Source organism: Bos mutus, chromosome 23 (genome assembly GCF_027580195.1).
Source record: "Bos mutus isolate GX-2022 chromosome 23, NWIPB_WYAK_1.1, whole genome shotgun sequence".
NCBI lineage: Eukaryota > Metazoa > Chordata > Mammalia > Artiodactyla > Bovidae > Bos > Bos mutus.
In genome coordinates this window covers 29,453,529-29,472,486 of record NC_091639.1, presented here as the reverse complement: position 1 = coordinate 29,472,486, position 18,958 = coordinate 29,453,529, and the positions used below count along the sequence as shown (strand labels likewise).

The following is an 18,958-nucleotide window of genomic DNA, read 5'->3' as shown; positions in this document are numbered from 1 at the left end:
AAACTGCTCTAAAAAATGGTCTTTAAAAAAATTCAAAGAACAGTACACCATAAAGTAAATTGTACTTATAATTTGTTAATGCATAATTTTGTTTTTAAGTCAGACTCTGGATGTGTTTAATACATAAATGGCTAATAGGCCACCAAGGTTAATAATGGACCAGCTGTTCCTGACAGAGGTAACCAAAAGGAACACCAGGACCAATCCTCTGAGTGGAACATAACATAGGTGTTCTCAGGCTCATGAACAGGAAAAAAACATTAACCATTTTAAACACACACACACAAAGTCATTTTCACACATTAAGAGCCCATTAACTCCTGGGGCAAAGTCTCAAATTGCCAGCAATACCACCATACACACAGAATACAAATCCACCAGAAAATGGAAAAACTAAGTCTCAATTAGGCCCCCTGTGTTCTCTGATTCTCTTGTTTGACTCCACAAATCTGAGAGATAAACTAGGAACAAGCTGCACCATTAATAAGAGCTGGCAACCAGAAATCCATGCTCATTGGCTATTAAAATTAGAATCGTAGCTGGGTCCACAACACTGCCAGACAATGATGGACATAATTAAAACACGGAACAAGAAGCTTCTGCCCTCTCAGCCTTCATCCCAAAATGCGGGCCACACTAGAACCAAGGAGAAAGCTACAGAATGTTTTAGTGCTACTGTCTCTTAAAAAATAACAAAAAATAGATACTAAAATATTTTATATATATGGAGGAGATATGAACAAGGAAAAAACTACTTTCCCTGACATGCAGTCTCCTCCATGGAGTCTGCATCTTTGGGCCCGCCTTTCCCAGGACCTAGGACAGAGCCTGGAATAAAGCAAGTGCTCCGTTGATGGAACTCAATGGAACCATCAGAGAAACATACCAAGGTTACTTGCCAAGGTCACCTGGTGTAGACGATACTCCACTACCGTCATCACCAACCCCAAAAAGAAAGTACTTTATAGACTAGGAACAAATTCTAAATGACTGCTGAGTGTACACAGAGCAAGAGGACACAGATGTGCAGAAACCAAAAACGAAATAAGTTTTAGGCAAATCTGACCGAACATCGCAAACCTCAGCCAGTCCTCCCAAGAAAGAATGGATTGGCACATAAACCACTGTTGGCTCTTCCTCGATTAAAACGAGGATGGCTCCCTCTTTCAAGTTAGCACAGTAAAACAAAGCCCTACCTATCTTTCTCGTGGGTCCTTTCAGCTGTCATTTTTTTAAATGTTTTAAATCACAAAATAATATTTTCATTATAAAAAATAATTTTAAAAATCACTTCTCATTCTACTGCCTAAATTTAATAGAATATTAGCATTTATGCTTTTTCATTTTCCTGTGTTTATATTTGTTTTTTCTAATCAGAAACCTCCTTGTGAACCCTTAACAATACCTCGTGATCATCCTTCCACATTATTAAATATTCCATTTAACCAAATCCTATCACTGCATCAATTATATTTTCTCTTTTTTGGAGGCAATATCAAGGTGATCCAGTGACTTATTCCCAAGTATCTAAATCCTTCTTCAATCTGCTGCTTGCCCTGACAGTTCTTTCCTTAAAGCTGAGACTCCAAGGAAGCACAATGTTTTGCCTCCTGAGTCCCTTTGTTTGAACTGCAGTCTTTTATTTAATTGGAGGCCAAGCATCTCCTTTTTCTTTCCCCAAATCCAGCTACTCAAAGCCTTGTTTTAGTTGAGAACCATACTTAATTGAGATGGTTTCTCAGAAAGTCAAAAGACACCGTGTGTGCCTTTGAATGCTTACCCCTGCCTCTATTAGTAAATCTTTTTTTCTGAACTTCCACATTTCAAAGGAGTTAAAAATACACCGAGATTGTAAAGTAATCATCCTTCAATTAAAAATAAATTTTAAAAAGTATACTAGGAGCTTTAAAGACTATCTTCAGAGTCAATTAGCACCAACGAACTTTTATCCAGTCAGTCACTTAGATAAAAGATTCACCTGATGAATGTTTATTTCAATAATGAAGTACACTGCTAGTATAGAAAGATGAAGGCATTGGGACTTCTTAAATATATAAAATTGAGTCCCTTGATACACAAATGTGGTGCAGAATGATAGCAGATTAGAGTGGACCAGGGAAAAAACTCTCTCCCTCACTCTTTTAGGTAATGAGTTTAGACCACTGGAAAAGAACACAGGCAGAATGGTCTTTTAAATTTTAAGTGGTTTTTATCAAGTCTCAGCAGCAGTGTTTTTCCTTGATAATACATTGCAAAACTTCAATCGAAATCTGAGAACTATGATTCAATAGCCAAATTTGTAGTTAATTCACAGCCTTTCAGAGAAGTACTTTATGATTAAGGAAGGGCTAAGTAAATATATCATAACTGTAACTGTGCTATGTATAACACCTTCAGTAGGTCAGGTATTTTATATACTTTACTCCTAGAGTCTTAATGAACTCGGGTAAGAACTGAGATAACAGAGGCAGAGAAAGTTGAAGTGAAACATACTTGGTCACTCAGCTAGTGTCAGAACCAGGGTTCCTATCCCGTGCTTCCTGATGCCAAAACGGGGCTCATGGACCAACGACTATAAATAAATCACCCTCCCAGGTCCCATCAGTTTCATCTGAGACACTGATTGGACAAGCCCAGGGAGAAATATCAATCTTGTTACTAAACACTGCCAGCCCCACCTGCATCCTCGCGGTTACTTGGTGATACGAGGGAGCCTTCTTAAACCACATCACTGAAAACATCAGCTGTTAGAGGAAGGGAATAGAAAAAAGTCTTCCTTCTTGCTTTTGTTCAAAGTGTGTTATGCAAAATGAAACCGTAAATTGGGGAAAAAAGGGAATAGATATAGATGTACAGTTTGATGCCAGAATCCATCCCAAAGGCAAACATTCTCAGTTTTGTACATTAGAAGCACTTGTAGGGCTTTTAAATATACTGATTTCTAAAAGTACTCGTTCTGAGTCCTGTCCTCAGAAATTCTAATTTGGTCTACAGTGAGGTCCAAGTACCAGAATTTTTTAAAAGTTCTCTAGATGATTAATGGGAAACCGCTTAGAAGCACTGCCCTAGAAGAGGTGTGTGTGTGTGTGTGTGTGTGTGTGTGTGTGTGTGTGAAGCTTAATAGCAACGAGCAGTTCTTTTCTCTTCTGACATACACCTGGTAAAATCTGGAGCTCAGGGACCTAAAGGTTAGTGGGAAGGACAGACAGCTGGGCTGCGTTACCTGGGCCGTATCCTCCATGAGGCCACGGATCTTCTCCACCACATCGTTGCGCCGGTGCTGGCGCAGGGCGCTAATTAACTGGGCCAGGCTGGCCTCGGGGCCCCGGATGGTCCAGTGCTGAAGCGCTGCGTAGGCGCGCTCGTGGTCTGCCGTGTACCCGTTGGAGAAAGCGGCCACCTCCCTCTCGCTGGCATTGCACAGAAACTGATAGATATCCTTCCACTGGCTTCCCACTTGGGCTGCTACCAGCTTCAGGATGTCAATACCTATACCAGACACAAAACAAAATAAAGAAAAAGTACAGAAACATGAGGGCTTTATAGAAGGCTGTTCTGGTTTAACAAACTTAAAGAAGCATGCTTTCCCATGCTCTAATCAAGGGAGTGCAGTGTCTTCTAGAAGCGCTTGGCATACGCCACCCATCCTTGGGATGAGTTAGCCCACCTTCTGCAAACGTCACCTCAGGAAAGTGGAACCAGAAGAAGGAGCAACCTGGAAGAATAATAAATCACCCCTTAAAGATGTTTTGAAAGCCAAACTCAAAGTACTCAAGGTGAGTCCTTTATTTGCTGCTAAAAACTGGAATCAAATAAACAAGAGGCTCCCAGATGAAAAGAAAAAAACGGTGACTTCATGAAATCTAGAAAAAGGTAAGTCACAGGTTCAAAGTGAAGTGGAGTTAATCCAGCACTGTCTGGGTAAAGGGTGTTGAGAGTCAAGGCTATGGTGTCCAATACACAAACTGACAAAACACCCATCTGATCCAGTCCAATTCCTTCTCACGCTTTAAAATACTGTACTCAAAAGGCAACTTTCTCATCTATTATTATTCAGTCTCCTAAGTTGACTTGCACAGTTATAATGAAGACAACAGCAAAATGACAGTATAATAACAATAGCTATTATCTTCCAGATATTATGTGAAGGCATCAGCTCCTGGAACATTTTTATAAAGTATTAACATTTCAATTGTCTGGGTTTAAAAAAAAAAGAAAAGTAAGATAATTTGCCCAATATCACAAAGGTAGGCAGGTTGGATTTTGAACCCAACTCACTGGATACTGAGTCATTCTAGCTCATAGTAGGTTACTTATAAATCTGTCAGCGTGGATCTGTAGTTCCCAGATCTGATGATCAGAGTGTAAAATGCCAAAATCAAATCTTGGGGTCTGATAACTAGGATAAGCACCTGCATCCACCTGCTGTGAAGTAGGGGCTTCCCTGCATGGCAAAATTTGGTGTCCTCCTCTATAAGGCACCATCTCTCTGCAATTATGCATTGGCTTTGCCCAAATTTATCCAATATAACCCCACAGTAAGGGCTCTGGTAGTTACTACGACAGGTGAATGAGTCCTCTGAGTCAACACCATATCGTTCAATAGCCATACTCACATGCCCAGATACCAGAGTTATTATAGCTAACAATGTCGGCTAACTGTAGCTAGCAAAGATGATGTGGTGTATACACACACGGTGGAATACTACTCAGCCATAAAAAATGAAATAGTGCCATTTGAGCAACATGGATAGACATAGAGATTATCCTACTAAGTAATTCAGAAACAGACAAATAACATATGATACCACTTATATATGGTATCTAAAATATGACACAAAAGAACTTAGTTACAAAACAGATTCACAGATGTAGAAACAAACTTATGGTTACCAAAGGGGAAAGGGAGTGAGGGAGGAATGGATTAGGAGTTTGGGATTAGCAGATACAAACTACTATATAAAAAATAGATAAGCAACAAGGTCCTACTGTATAGCATAGGGAACTATATTCAGTACCTTGTAATAAACCGCAATGGAAAAGAATCTGAAAAAGAATATATATGTGTCACACTGAATCATTTCATTGTACTCCAGAAACTAACACAACATTGTAAATCAACTATACTTCAATTTTTAAAATAAAAATCTTGGGAAAAAGTCTTTAAAGCATTTACTACTCAAAAAAAAAAAAAAAAAAATGGAGTCAAGTTCCCAAGTGAAGCTTGGGGAAGAAAGCAAAGAAAGAAGAGTTTACCAGGATGGTTAATTGAATTTTTCAATTAACTAGAAGTTAGTCAGGAGGGAAAAAAACAAAACATTTTTTGCTCCAAGTAAAATGAACTATCCATTTGTGCCTAAGAAGAGAGCACTAAGAATTCCAGAAGTGTCCTTGTAAATGGAAGACTCTGTGGTTTGCACAGCCATGGAAACCCTTCCTCAGTCACAGCGTGCCACTGAGGCAGATGACTTGGAAGACTGTGAATATCCTGAACCAATCCCCCGAAAATGGTTTCAGAAAGTAAGTGCCTGGTAGCAGGCTGCTTTCTTGAAAACTGTAAAACTGGGATACCACACTTTGAGAAATGACTGTACTTCTCACACTATTTTCCCTGGCGGTGTGAAATACCCTTGAACCCACTGCTTGTTAGTTTTCATAGCAATCATTTAGCGATACATAGCTTTTGATTTCAAGCAAACAGACTCCTCAAAAAAAAAAAAAAAAAAGTCCTATTTAAAACCCCGCAGGTAACTTTCAGAAGCAAACCAGTTATTTGTGGTTGATGTAGTCGATTCTTCCAAACACCAAAAGGCTGCTTCGTCCCTGAATCTTAATGTAGGTCAATTCGAGGAAGGCCCACAGTGTCTTGCATGGAAACACGACTGTGTTTTCTTGTACGTGGGACCTTTGCTTAAATCTTCGTGATGCCAGCGACAGTGTGGCTTTGGGCAAACCACTAACTGTCATGTTCATTTCCTCATTTGTACAGTGGAGATACTCAGGACAGTCCCTGGGGATCAGCTGATTAACATTTTCTATAGAGTCGATTTATTTTTGGAAGTACCCTATCATTATAAATGCTCCATACACTGAGCACTACAACTTAAGACAAAATGCATTTCTGATGCAAACACACAGGCTTTATGGAGTAATTACAGAGTTTAAAAGGCTTACGCTTAACAATAGCTCCTTCTTCCGAAAGCCAGCATTTATACTTTTTTTTCAGCCACAAAAATTACAAAAAAAAAAGAGGAAAACACGAAGAATGGGTGCAATGAGATTTTCCTTCAACTAAGATTGACTGGAAGCTAAATTTAAGGACCATGAATCAGGTTTCACCTTATTCTTCTACTATGTAAACATGGAGTCAACTCATGTGAACCAGCCTGGCCCCTCCCACTGCAGAGCTGATAAAGACAAAGATGGCAGAGGCAACCACTAGCTCTGGAGACCCCAGCCTCTCAGCCTAGCACAGGATCACAGACCACCACAGAAGAAGACCACTCTGAACTAGCCCATGACTCTAGGTGTACCTTGCCCAATCCCACCATCGCCACCAAAGGGAAAAGAAAAACCTGCAGAGTATTTCAAGAGTATTCACTGGGCAGCCACTGTGTGCTAACTGTTTGCTGGAGACTGAAAGCCCTTGTGAGATTTTAAGACAAAGAGTTTAGCACCAAGAAAATGAAGTCATGCCGATGGAGCACAAAATTTGATGGGATCTGAAAGTGTTCTTTGTTTAGAAAAAAAGTTTCAGGCAAAATCAGTAATGCAAGTATAGGAAATGCAGTAGAATGATTAACTGAGATCACTACCTCTGGGGAGGGAGGGGGGCATTACTGGACAGGTGCACAGAGGGGACTTCAAAGGTATCCACAAGGTTCAACTTCCAAAGCTGCATGGTGGGAGAACAGGTCTTTGTATTTTATTACTGTACTTGATATTTATTTTTATTATTCCTTTTAAAGCTATATATGTAACATATATATATAACACTTCTACAGACATGTATTCATATACAACTCATATATACACATACTATTATGTGGGATATATAAATTTTCTTTAAGTGTTTAATTTTATTGGTGAGGAATCTCATGGAGTAAGACTAGAGACTAGTTTTAAGGCTGCCTAGCTAGCTCAGAGAAGGCGATGGCAACCCACTCCAGTGTTCTTGCCTGGAGAATCCCAGGGACGGGGAGCCTGGTGGGCTGCCGTCTATGGGGTCATATGGAGTTAGATACGACTGAAGCAACTTAGCAGCAGCTAGCTAGTGGTACCCCTGCTGTGGATCATATGGAATGTGGTGTCATAGAGGAACATTATTATTCACTTGAATTCTGCTCCTAGGGCACAGCCCACATATGAATGCACTCAGGGTTGGCCATGACGTGTGTGCTTCTTCCTGGCCTGTTATTACTGACCAAGCAGATGCTGGGAAAGTTTTTCTCTGAGGATACCAACTATAGTTCTTTAAACTACGGTCCCTTTAAAAAAAAAAAAAAAGGAAGTTTCAGCAAGCTTTTTCTGTACAGGGCGAGAGTAAATACTGAGAACTATACAGTCTCTGCTGCAGGTTCTCAATTCTGTTGTTAGGTGACAGCAGCCATAAGCAACACAAACGAGCCCATGTGCTGGCAGCAGTTTAAACTGCTTTAAACCAGGATGTACGGAATGAAAACAGCGAAGAGACAAATGTGTTTAAGCATAAGCTTTTTGCTGGTACTACATTCTCATCAGTTACAAGACTGAAGTATCAAATGGCAAAAAGACTTAGAGAAGCACTGTGTGAAAAGAAACACACACACAAAAATGAAAGTTCCTGCTCCAATGATTAACCTCACTGTGAAATGCTAGTGAAATTGAGATTGAGACCAAGTCCCTGCTTGGCAGGGCGCCCTGGTCATCTGTCCATCAGAGTTCGGAGAATTTTCACTGAAGACAGTCACTAGGCGTTAAATCAATCTCAACTTGTTTAGCCGAACTTCTTTTTCCTTAGGTTGAAAAGCAATATAATTGTCAACCCATGAAAGTGCTGACTGATGGGCAATGAGGTTAACTTCGCTTTTCTTGTGTTTGTAGGTCCTGGAGCTCTGGGGGATGGTAGAAGTTTCTAAAGAAGTAACTGAAGGAGTCAAGTCCTATAATCCAGGGGATGTACTAGCCAGGGGCTGCATCTGAGAAGGTGGGCCTGGCCCAAGGGAAATGGCTTGTGATTTTTAAGGCGCAAGTAGTAGAAAGATCACAAATGTATAAATCCCAAGATATGATTTCAAACTCTGTGACCTGTTAGTTGTGTGACTTTGGGGCAAATGACTTGTAAGATTTCAGTGTCCTCATCAGTAAAATGAAAATACCACTTCTTATTTCATAGGCCGGATAAGGAGATGGATGGGGTCAAGTGTTAAAACTATAAAGCACCTTGCTTCTCCTTCCTCTGTTTCTTCCACTTCTGGACCAGGGTCACTGGAGCAACGAATCTGAAAGGTAGGAGTTGTTCTACAAAGACAGAGGCTGTTAGCACCAGGATCACGGGCACTGGACGATGAAGACAGGCTCCAGCATCCCAACCTCCTGGGTTTCTTGAAATCTCTCTAGTATATGTCCGAAGGGGCATCATTGCACAAGACAATAGCCACCCACAGAAAGGGACGGGTGAAAGGTCAATGCCGCCTCCCCTGCCACGCGCAGAGTATCAAGACAGCACTCGGGGGCTCCCTCTTCTGAGTGAGCAGAATGCCCAGCTCCACCCTGAGGGAGCTCAAGAAAAAGGGATGAGGTTATCATGAAAGACACAGTATTTTCCCAAACATTATAAAACCCTGAGTTAGATATGATCTGGGTGACAATCCTCTCTGGAGGCTCATTTCTTTTCAAGCTCCATGTCAATGCCAGCATGCAAGAAAGGGTTCATCCTCTTTTAATAACAACCTGAACTGACTTTTATAAAGAAAGTATTAAAGCTCCGTTCTTTTGGAGATAAACATCTGAAATGAGTGCCATCATTAAGAAGCCACTGTAAAGCCTTCCCTGGAAGAGACACAAGAAACAGTGATGAAGGAACTAGAGGAAACAGAGGTCGTGTGGACCCCACGATACAGCCCTCTGAATTTGATGCTACACAACCATGAGGTACAGGAGTGAGTACATCGAAGGGATGAATGTGTTTAGTATAAGCTTTTTGCTGGTACTACATTCTCATCATTTAAAAAGATTTCCACTGTATCCCCCATCCTTGTGAAATGTATAGCAGTTCTCATTATCCTTCTAGAAAAAGAAGTGGGGGAAGAGGAGGGACAAATAATGAAAAAACTCTCATGGAGGCAATTAGTACACAAACTCTTCCCAGGACAGATGACTCCACAGTTATCCCTGTGCTGGTTTCTACACACACACACACACACACACACACACACACACACACACAGACACACACACACAGTCTCCTGAGACATACATGTCTCAGGAAAACAGGACACATGAGCTCAAAACCACTTCACTTCTACCCCCAGCCTGACTCCTGACCCCAAACATGCTCTTCACCAACACATGTTGTAATCTCAAGTTTGCCAACAGCAGACACAGGGCAAAGACGGACACAACACAGATAATGTTTGTATAGCAACGGAGGTCAAGTTCAGAAATCTGAATAAAAGCCTAGCTTTAGTATTCCATGATGCCCTGTGCAACGCTCATGTTCTCAGAGATGCCTTTTCTGGGCCTCTTTTGCCTGAGCCCCACGCCTGCTCTCATCACCATGATCCCCACCAACTCCCGGAACCTAGCAATAATAAAAAGTACAATGAGCATCTCTGAATGAATGAATGGGAGCCATTTTGTCATCCCGTCCCTCTTGCCTAAACTGCTCACCCCCACCATTTATCATCCCCTTAGTCTGTAACTTAAACCCCTGAGAATGTGAGGGACCAAAGGCTATCACATCCTTGCTGTGTGGTCTGGCCAGATCGACAGTCTTTATCATGATCAGAAGTTAGGCCAACGTGTGGCTTTCAGTGAGGGGAACCCAGGCTTCCCGGCACAGGAACCCAGGTGTTGTGCAAGAACCTCTCCCTCTGCCAGGGGTTCCATGGAGGGTGGTCCACTGTTTGCACATCTGAGCCCAGAGCTCATGAGGCAAAGAGGTCCCACCAGGGTGGAAACCTCCTCCAGAGATAAGCTATCCAAGTCACGGTCTGTCTGGCCTGATAACACAGTAAATGCTCCTAAAAGCAGACACCGCACACATGAATGTGTTTTGCAGTAACCAGCATGTCATAGGACGGTTAGAACATGCTCTATCGGGACTTCCCTGGCAATCCAGTGGTTAAGACTCTGCGCTTCCACTGCAGGGGGCACAGGTTCAATTTCTGGTGGAGGAGCTAAGATCCCGCATGGTCAAAACATAAAAATAAAAACACACTGTGTCTACAACGATCACTCCCAAAAGCATCACACGGAAAACTGCTTGATCCACACCGGGAACTTGGTTTGCCCCAAGTTAAAAATACTCCTTCCCTGTGGAGGTGAAAAGCTGGGGGAACTGTTTCGATTTCATTTGAAACCCTAACGTGGTTTCCAAGGCAGAATTCATCACTATTTTGTTGGAGGTTCAATGGGCAATCATTACAAGCTCAGATGAATCTAGGGAGCCGCTAAAAACCACCGTGCAAAGGTCTCGTGGTTTACGGAGGAGCTGTTTACCAAGGGCAAACTCTGTCAAGACAGTAGATGGTTTTCCAGATGGAAGATATCAATTTCACTGAGGCTGTGAGAACAACTAATAACCTTTTCTTTCATTTCTCAGAGGAACACACACACAAAAAAACACAAAGCCAAAAATGCCCTCTTCCTTTATCTTAGCCTGTATCTAAAGATGCTGATTTATTCATTCAATAAAAATGCATTGAGCTCTTACTGAGCATCAGACACAATTCTAGGCACTGGGCAGTGGCAATGAATGAAGCAACACAAAATCCTTCCCTGGTGAAGCCTACATTCAGTTGGGGGATACGGGAAGTAATGAAATTCCATGTGTTAGACAGCCAGCCAGGAGAGCTAGGGAAGAAAAGAAAGCAGAGGGAAAGTGATGGAGCAGGCTGGGCTGCAATTTTAGATACGGGCCTGCTCCCTGGTATCTCAGAGAAGGGTCCACTGAGCTAACGTTGGAATCAAGCCCTAGAGGTGAGGGAGTGAGCCCTGTGGGAGAACACCAGATGCGAAGGGAGGAAGGGTGTTGACCCGTACACTGAAGGGCAGGAAGGCCGGTGTGGCTGGAGCAAGTGAGCCATGGGGAACATGGTAGGCACTGGAGGCTGGAGCTGACTGGCTGGCAGGGGAGCACAGATCACACTGGGCCTCCAGGCTGCTGCTGTGCATGCAAAGGAAAGTCACTGGGGTCTTTGACTTTTCAATGACACGAATGACACTATCTGACTTACATCGAACAGGATCACTCTGGCCATTGTGTCAAGAATAAACTAAAAGGGCCACAGGCAAAAGCGGAGCAACCAGTTAAGATGTCAAGGCAATGATTCAGGAGAGAGGTGACAGTGGCTTGGGCCAGGGTGGTGGCTGTGAAAAGGAGGGGAAATGGTCAGCTTCTGCATCTGTTTTGAAGGTAGAGCAGGTGGGATTGGCTAATGGATCTAATATGGGGTGAGAAAGAAGGAAAGGAGTTAAGGATGACTCTAACACGCATGAGTGCTCAGTCGTATCCGACTCTTTGCAACCCCATGGACTGCAGCCCACCAGGCTTTTCTGTCCTTGAAATTCTCCAGGCAAGAATACTGGAGTAGGTTGCCATTTCCTACTCCAGGCGATCTTCCCAACCTAGGGATGACTTTAAGGTTCTGCTTTAATCAGGGGGAAGACTGGAGGCGCCATCTTCTGCACTGGGTAACTGATGTGGACTGGATGGTTCAGGATTCAGATTTTCCCATCTGAAGTGGGAGGTGCCTATTGGACATCTGGGTCCATCAGGCAGGTGGGAGGCATTCTGCCTGAGTTCAGGTGCAGGATCCAGGCTGGGAAGATGCACCTGGAAATGAGCAGCGGATAAATGGTATGTAAAGCCATGGGTCACCCAGGGAGGGAATGTGTGCAAATGGAGCCTGCTCTCCGTTATTCAGAGGTGGAGTCCAAGAGGAGGACCTAGCCAAGGAGTTGAAGAAGGAACAGCCAGAGCAGTGGGAGGAGACCCAAAGGAAGGAAGAAGGGAACCCAGGGAGCCAACAGGCCATAGCGGAAAACTCAGAACTGAACAACGCAGTTAGAATCAGGCTGTCAGACTTCATGGAGAAGAGGCAGGACTGGGGCTAAAAGATTGCCACCATATTTTAGACATTCTAAGATATCTGAAAGCACTTTTTAAAAATTGCAGTACAGCTGACTTATAATATTTCAGGCATACAGAAAAGTGATTCAGATACACAGACAGGCTGACAGATAAGACAGATACTCTTTTTCAGATTCTTTTCCAGTATAGGCTATTACAAGATATTGAATATAGTTCCTCGTGCTATTTGGTAGGACCTTATCATTTATCTATTTTATATATAGTGAAAGTCGCTCAGTTGTTTCTGACTCTTTGCGACTCCATGAACTCTATAGTCCATGGAATTCTCCAGGACAGAAAACTGCAGTGGGTAGCTTTTCCCTTCTCCAGGGGATCTTCCCAACTCAGGGATCAAACCCAGGTCACCCACATTGCAGGTGGATTCTTTCCCAGCTGAGCCACAGGGAAGCCCTATATATAGATAGTAGTGTGTATCTGTTAATCTCAATCTCCTAATTTATCCCTCACTCACCCCTTCTCCCTTTGGTAACCACATTTATTCTCCATATCTGTGAGCCTGTTTTGTAAATAAGTTCATTTGTATCATTTTTTTAGATTCTACATATAAGTGATATGTTTTTAATCAATGCCTTTCCATAGCTCAGTTGCAGTTTTTTGTTTTTTTCCTTATTTTCCTTATAAAATAACAGTGCATCCACAATCAGTGGCATCTTTAATTTGACAAAATATAGTAAGAATTTTTTTAATTTGTAAACTCGAACCCACCTACTTTTTACAATTTGACATATTAGCAACCCAACACATCCAATTCTGTACACACATTACAAGGGTAATAACTAATTACTCATGAAGAGCGATCAACAGAATTCTAGCAACTCTTCCTCCTCTGCAAAATCTGCTTACATAAACCTGACCAGGTTGATTCAAGGACACTCACTGGTAAGGAACTTTTTTTCCCTGCTTGTATTTTAGCCCTACGTGGTGAAAATGCTGATGTGTTTTTCCAGTATCCCAAATAGCTTAAATTCAAAAACTGTTAGTTAGATAAATGAGAGACTAAAATATACATCAAAAACAAATATGCTCAGTAGCTCAGTCGTGTCTGACTCTTTGGAACCCCAGGGACTGTAGCTAGCCAGGCTCCTCTGTCCATGGGATTTTCCCAGCAAGAGTAACAGGAGTGGGTTGCCGTTTCCTCCTCCATAAAACATAAATACCTGTCCTCTAAAGTCTAGAGGAAGAAGTCACCATAGGGTGGGCCTGGGAAGGACAGCAGCCTTCTAAGAGCAAAGGCCACACCTCCCTCCACTCTGCACGAGGTAATGCTTTTCAAGTTGTCGGGGTAAGAGGCTTTTCTCCTACAATGGCTGTGTGTGCTTTATAATTCTCAAACATCCTAGAATCCACCGAAAGGTGCCGTCTGCTGGAAATAGCATTACTGGAAGCAGAGGTGGCAAAGACAGAGGGTGGAGAGTTGGGGACTGGAAAGCAGCCCGCCTGCTCCTGCCTATTCCCCGTGAGATGACTGCAGCCCTAAGGACACAGCAAGGACTGGGCAGCCTCGTCAATGGAAGAATCTGCTCCCTTCAGCCCGGCTCCCCGGTGTTTACACTTCAAGTCTACTTCCCATAGGAAATGTGGGCTGACAGACAGGATGACTGTCTGGAATCTGGAGTCCAGGAGGCTTCTGGCAAAGCAAGGAAGGTTTCTCGGTTGCAGCTGCTGCTACTGCTGCTGCCATCCAGGGCTGAGAAAAGCACTACCAAGTTCAACAGATGTGAGCTCCTATGAGCACAACTCCATCACCTCGGACTTCTTTGAAACAGCTTTTCTGTTTCCAAACGGCCCTCAGAGCCTGCAGCCCTTGGGTACCTGGCTTGAGAATGCTTCCACTGCAAGCAATCCAAGAAAAAGGGAGAAGGAGGAAATCGGAGTGGCTTCCGTGGAGGCAAACTCATTACTGATGACAATTTTATGGTTGTTTTATTTCAGAACAAGTTGGGTTTTGCTAAGGGAAGTAAATTTTTCTTGATTGGGCATGGAAAAAAAAAAAAAGTCAACCACAGAAACCTAGAAATTTCTAACATTGGAAAAATTAAAATCCAGATTTTTTTATAAATCCAGACTCTGAGAATCAGAGAGCAGTGTCCACAGTCAGATCAGTGCCTGAGATTAAAACCTGGCACTATTTCTTTATAGCTGTGTGACCCTGGGCAAGTGACTCTCCGCACCTCGGTTTTCCCACCAGTTAGAACTGGACATGAAACAACAGATTGGTTCCAAATAGGAAAAGGAGTACGTCAAGGCTGTATATTGTCACCCTGCTTATTTAATTTATATGCAGAGTACATCATGAGAAACACTGGGCTGGAAGAAGCACAAGCTGGAATCAAGATTGCCAGGATAAATATCAATAACCTCAAATATGCAGATGACACCACCCTTATGGCAGAAAGTGAAGAGGAACTAAAGAGCCTCTTGATGAAAGTGAAAGAGGAGAGTGAAAAAGTTGGCTTAAAGCTCAACATTCAGAAAACGAAGATCATGGCATCCGGTCCCATCACTTCATGGGAAATAGATGGGGAAACAGTGGAAACAGTGTCAGACTTTATTTTTCTGGGCTCCAAAATCACTGCAGATGGTGACTGCAGCCATGAAATTAAAAGACGCTTACTCCTTGAAAGGAAAGTTATGATCAACCTCGACAGCATATTCAAAAGCAGAGACATTACTTTGCCAACAAAGGTCCATCTAGTCAAGGCTATGGTTTTTCCAGTGGTCATGTATGGATGTGAGAGTTGGACTGTGAATAAAGCTGAGTGCCGAAGAATTGATGCTTTTGAACTGTGGTGTTGGAGAAGACTCTTGAGAGTCCCTTGGACTGCATGGAGATCCAACCAGTCCATTCTGAAGATCAGCCCTGGGATTTCTTTGGAAGGAATGATGCTAAAGCTGAAACTCCAGTACTTTGGCCACCTCATGCGAAGAGCTGACTCATTGGAAAAGACTCTGATGCTGGGAGGGATTGGGGGCAGGAGGAGAAGGGGACGACAGAGGCTGAGATGGCTGGATGGCATCACCGACTTGATGGACATGAATCTGGGTGAACTCCAGGAGTTGGTGATGGACAGGGAGGCCTGGCGTGGTGCAGTTAGTTCATGGGGTCGCGAAGAGTTGGACACGACTGAGTGACTGAACTGAAGTGAAAATGGTGATGGCAGTAGCTCACCTCATAGGGTTAAGAAAATTAAGTTAAACTTATAAAAATGTTTAGAACAGGATATGGCATTCAGTAAGGATGATAGCCCGCCAGACTCCTCTGTCCATGGGATTTCCTGGGCAAGAATACTAGAGTGGGTTGCCATTTCTTTCTCCAGGGGATCTTCTCGACCCAGGGATCAAACCAGAGTCTCTTGTGTCTCCAGCATTTGACAGGTGGATGCTTTACTGACTGAGCCACCACGTAAGCCCAAGGACGGTACCAGTCATTGTTAAAGAAAAGTAGACAATGAAAACTTAATGGTGGCAGAAACCTTTCTTATAAGGTTAGAAAATCATATTAGAAAGTCACAGTTTATTTGGGTGATTTGCACCCCAAATCACCTCAAGATCTTGCCTGTGTGGGTAGTAGCAAACACCCCCTAGTCCCACTTCAGAGAAACATGTAAAGTGGAAAAGTACTCATTATTGAATTCCTAATGCACTTCATTTGTTCTTCATTTCTGAACACTGCTTATGGTGGCTTTAATAATTCAGATGAAATGTTATGTCATTCTTGAAATCTGATTGAAGAGTATATTAATGTTGTTCAGATACATCCAGGGCACAGCTTCCAGTTACTGCATTTGTCCCCAACTAACCCCTGCAACTTCGGAGAAATATTTATAAGAGAAACACAATCACAGTTCCCTTCCTACAATTTGATTGTTTCTTACTGCTTCTCCTGGAAAGAGGGTGAAGTTCTGCAGAGCTGTGAAACCGGGAAATGGTCTTCCTTCATAAGCCCAATAAAGACCAGTTCGATCCCGAGTTTGAGGCCTGGTTTGGGAAGATCTCACATGCCACAGGGGAGCTAAGCCCTGCACCACAACTATTGAGCCTGTGCTCGAGAGTCTGAGAGCCGCAACTACTGACGCCCGAGTGCCATAGAGCCTGCGCTCCTCAACAAGAGAAGCCACTGCAGGAAGAAGCCTGTGCATCACAGCTAGAGAGTACCCCTGCTCGCCACAACTAGAGAAAGCCCTGGTGCAGAAACGAAGGAAGATCCAGCACAAACAAAATTAAATAAATGAATAAAAATTTGAACAAAGACAAATTCTCCTACACTGGACCAAGCCCAAAGGAGTACAGTGCCAACTGGCCAAGCAAAAAATTGCTATGACTTTAGAAGTGAAGGAAACATATAAAACACACAAAATGCCACAGCATTCTCAGTCTCCCTTCCTCCTGGCCACGTAAGACCTCATCTTGTGTTTCCAGCACTAGGATTCCATGAAAGTAGGGTAGCAGTTTTGTGGAATTCAACTTTAGAACCATAAATCCATAAGGGGTGAGAGGATTCCCCCCACAAAAGAGATGGTCTTGATGAGAAAGGTAGGAACCACTGGTCTGGCTTCAGAGTGCTGGGGTCTACAGGGCATTCAGGAATACAGCACCGTCTGCTTAAGGTGAGCAAGGGGTAATGACCTCTTATACAGAACACCCAGGACTAGGTGATTTTATCCTTACCCTTATCCTCCTGAACAATTCAGTGTGAAATGGATAAGGACCAGAAAATGATCTTACTATACAGGATTATCTGCTGCCCAGAACTCACTGCAATCAGATCAACAAGGTATTGTTTCCAGAGGCCTCTCTGAGCACCTGGAATGGTTTTTCTGAAACAGAACTTCTCTTTGTTATGGGATTTTACCTGAGTGTACCTTTGAGGACAGCAATTTGGAAAGAACAGATCTTCCTTTAAAAAAAAAAATCTTAAATATAAACCTCCCAAGGCAAAATCCTAGAGAAAAAGGTTAAACTGCTGAAAGAGATAGTAACATCTGAATGAGATGACTGTGATTTAGCTGGAAAAACAGAATGCTGAAGCTCTGCTTCCTCAGAAGGTAGGGTCAGGTATTGTTTGATTTGGCTTTTCCATTCTTTCTACAAAATAGGATTGTTTCAAGGACACAGACATGGTAGTTTACAAGGTTACGGCGGCCATAAAAACGCCTAAGATCGTTGTATTAAGTTGCTTTGTGTTGCTGGACTAGATTTACTTCTATAATTTCCTGTATTCTCGAGAATTCTGAAAACTACACCACAAGAGACTTTTAGAAATACAGCTGTCCATAACCTAATCCATAAACACAGCTACTGAAAGAATGGAGTCGCTTCTTTAATTGAACAGAATGGACACATTGTTTTCTGCTAACTATATATTAGAACAAAGGTTCTGCCTGGCCACTTAAAGGACAATTTAATGAAATATCAGATCTTAGGCAAGACCCTATATCACAGGAAAAAGTACACTGTCTATCACAGGCCTTTTACTGGGTCAGCTGACAACTGAGGAATATGCATGGTAAATTAAAATATTGTATCCATGTTAAACTTATTGAAGTTGAAAACTGCTATTCTTTAAGACTATATCCTTTTGTTAGGAAATAAATACTGAAGTATCTGCCATAAATGTTCATGAAATGGTTCAGAAAAACTATTTTATGTCTAGCCCTCCAGGCTTCTCTGTCCATAGAATTCTCCAGGCAAGAATACTGGGTAGCCAAGCCCTTCTCCAGCGGATCTTCCTCACCCAGGGAATGAACACAGGTCTCCCACATTGCAGGCAGATTCTTTACCATCTGAGCCATCAGGGAAATTACCTATATATTGCATATTATGTTACATGACATTTTATATATAACTAAATTACCTGGCACATTTTATAACATAAAACATATATATTTTTATAGAAAAAGAGCAAATGATAATGCAGAAGGGCAAAATGTTAGCAATAGGTCAAGTGGGGACATGAATATATTCTTTGTACTGATTTTGCAATTCTTGTGTGTTTTTGCAATTATATCCATATAAAAATGATTTTTTTAAAAAAGGGAGAATTGGAGTCTTCCTTCTTCAGCTGCCAGCAAAAGGTTGTTTCATTCAAATCTGTGCAGGCTCATCCCAAGTAGGAAGTTCACCCGTCTTTCACTTGGTTTGACATTCACACAAATTAGCAAAGGGAAATAAAATGAGTTGTTTTGTTAAACTTCCTCCACATTTCTGATTATAAGCCTAGCATGTGCTTATTAAAGAAAATTTGGGTAAAAAACAAAACCAATAAGGGATAAATCCACATAAACACCACCAAACTGAAAGAAACTTCATTGTCACTTTGGCATATTTCTTTTCGGAATTTATTCCCAAGTTTTAAGATAGCTAAGATTATATTATATAAGGTGCGTAGTATGGTGGCTTTTTCTATTCTTTAATCTAGTATAAACATTTTCCCATGTCATGGGTTAAAAAAGAAAAAAAATCTCATAATCCTCAACCTCAACATAATATTCATAGTCATAATACGGATATGCCACAATTTAGTCAATTCCCTAAAACCAACCCTCCAATTACTTTTGGTTTTTATTTATTATACATGATGTTGAATTAAAAGTTCAAAATCCT

At 42.1% G+C, this 18,958-nt stretch overlaps 1 protein-coding gene across 1 annotated transcript in view; it reads right to left on the bottom strand.

Moving 5' to 3' along the window:
- The window catches only part of TNFRSF21 (TNF receptor superfamily member 21), a 64,157-nt gene that overhangs the window by 23,820 nt on the left and 21,379 nt on the right, over positions 1–18,958 (bottom strand). The window contains 1 exon segment of the mRNA XM_070360763.1: positions 3,224–3,489. Within this exon segment, the coding sequence (XP_070216864.1) occupies positions 3,224–3,489 (266 nt within the window).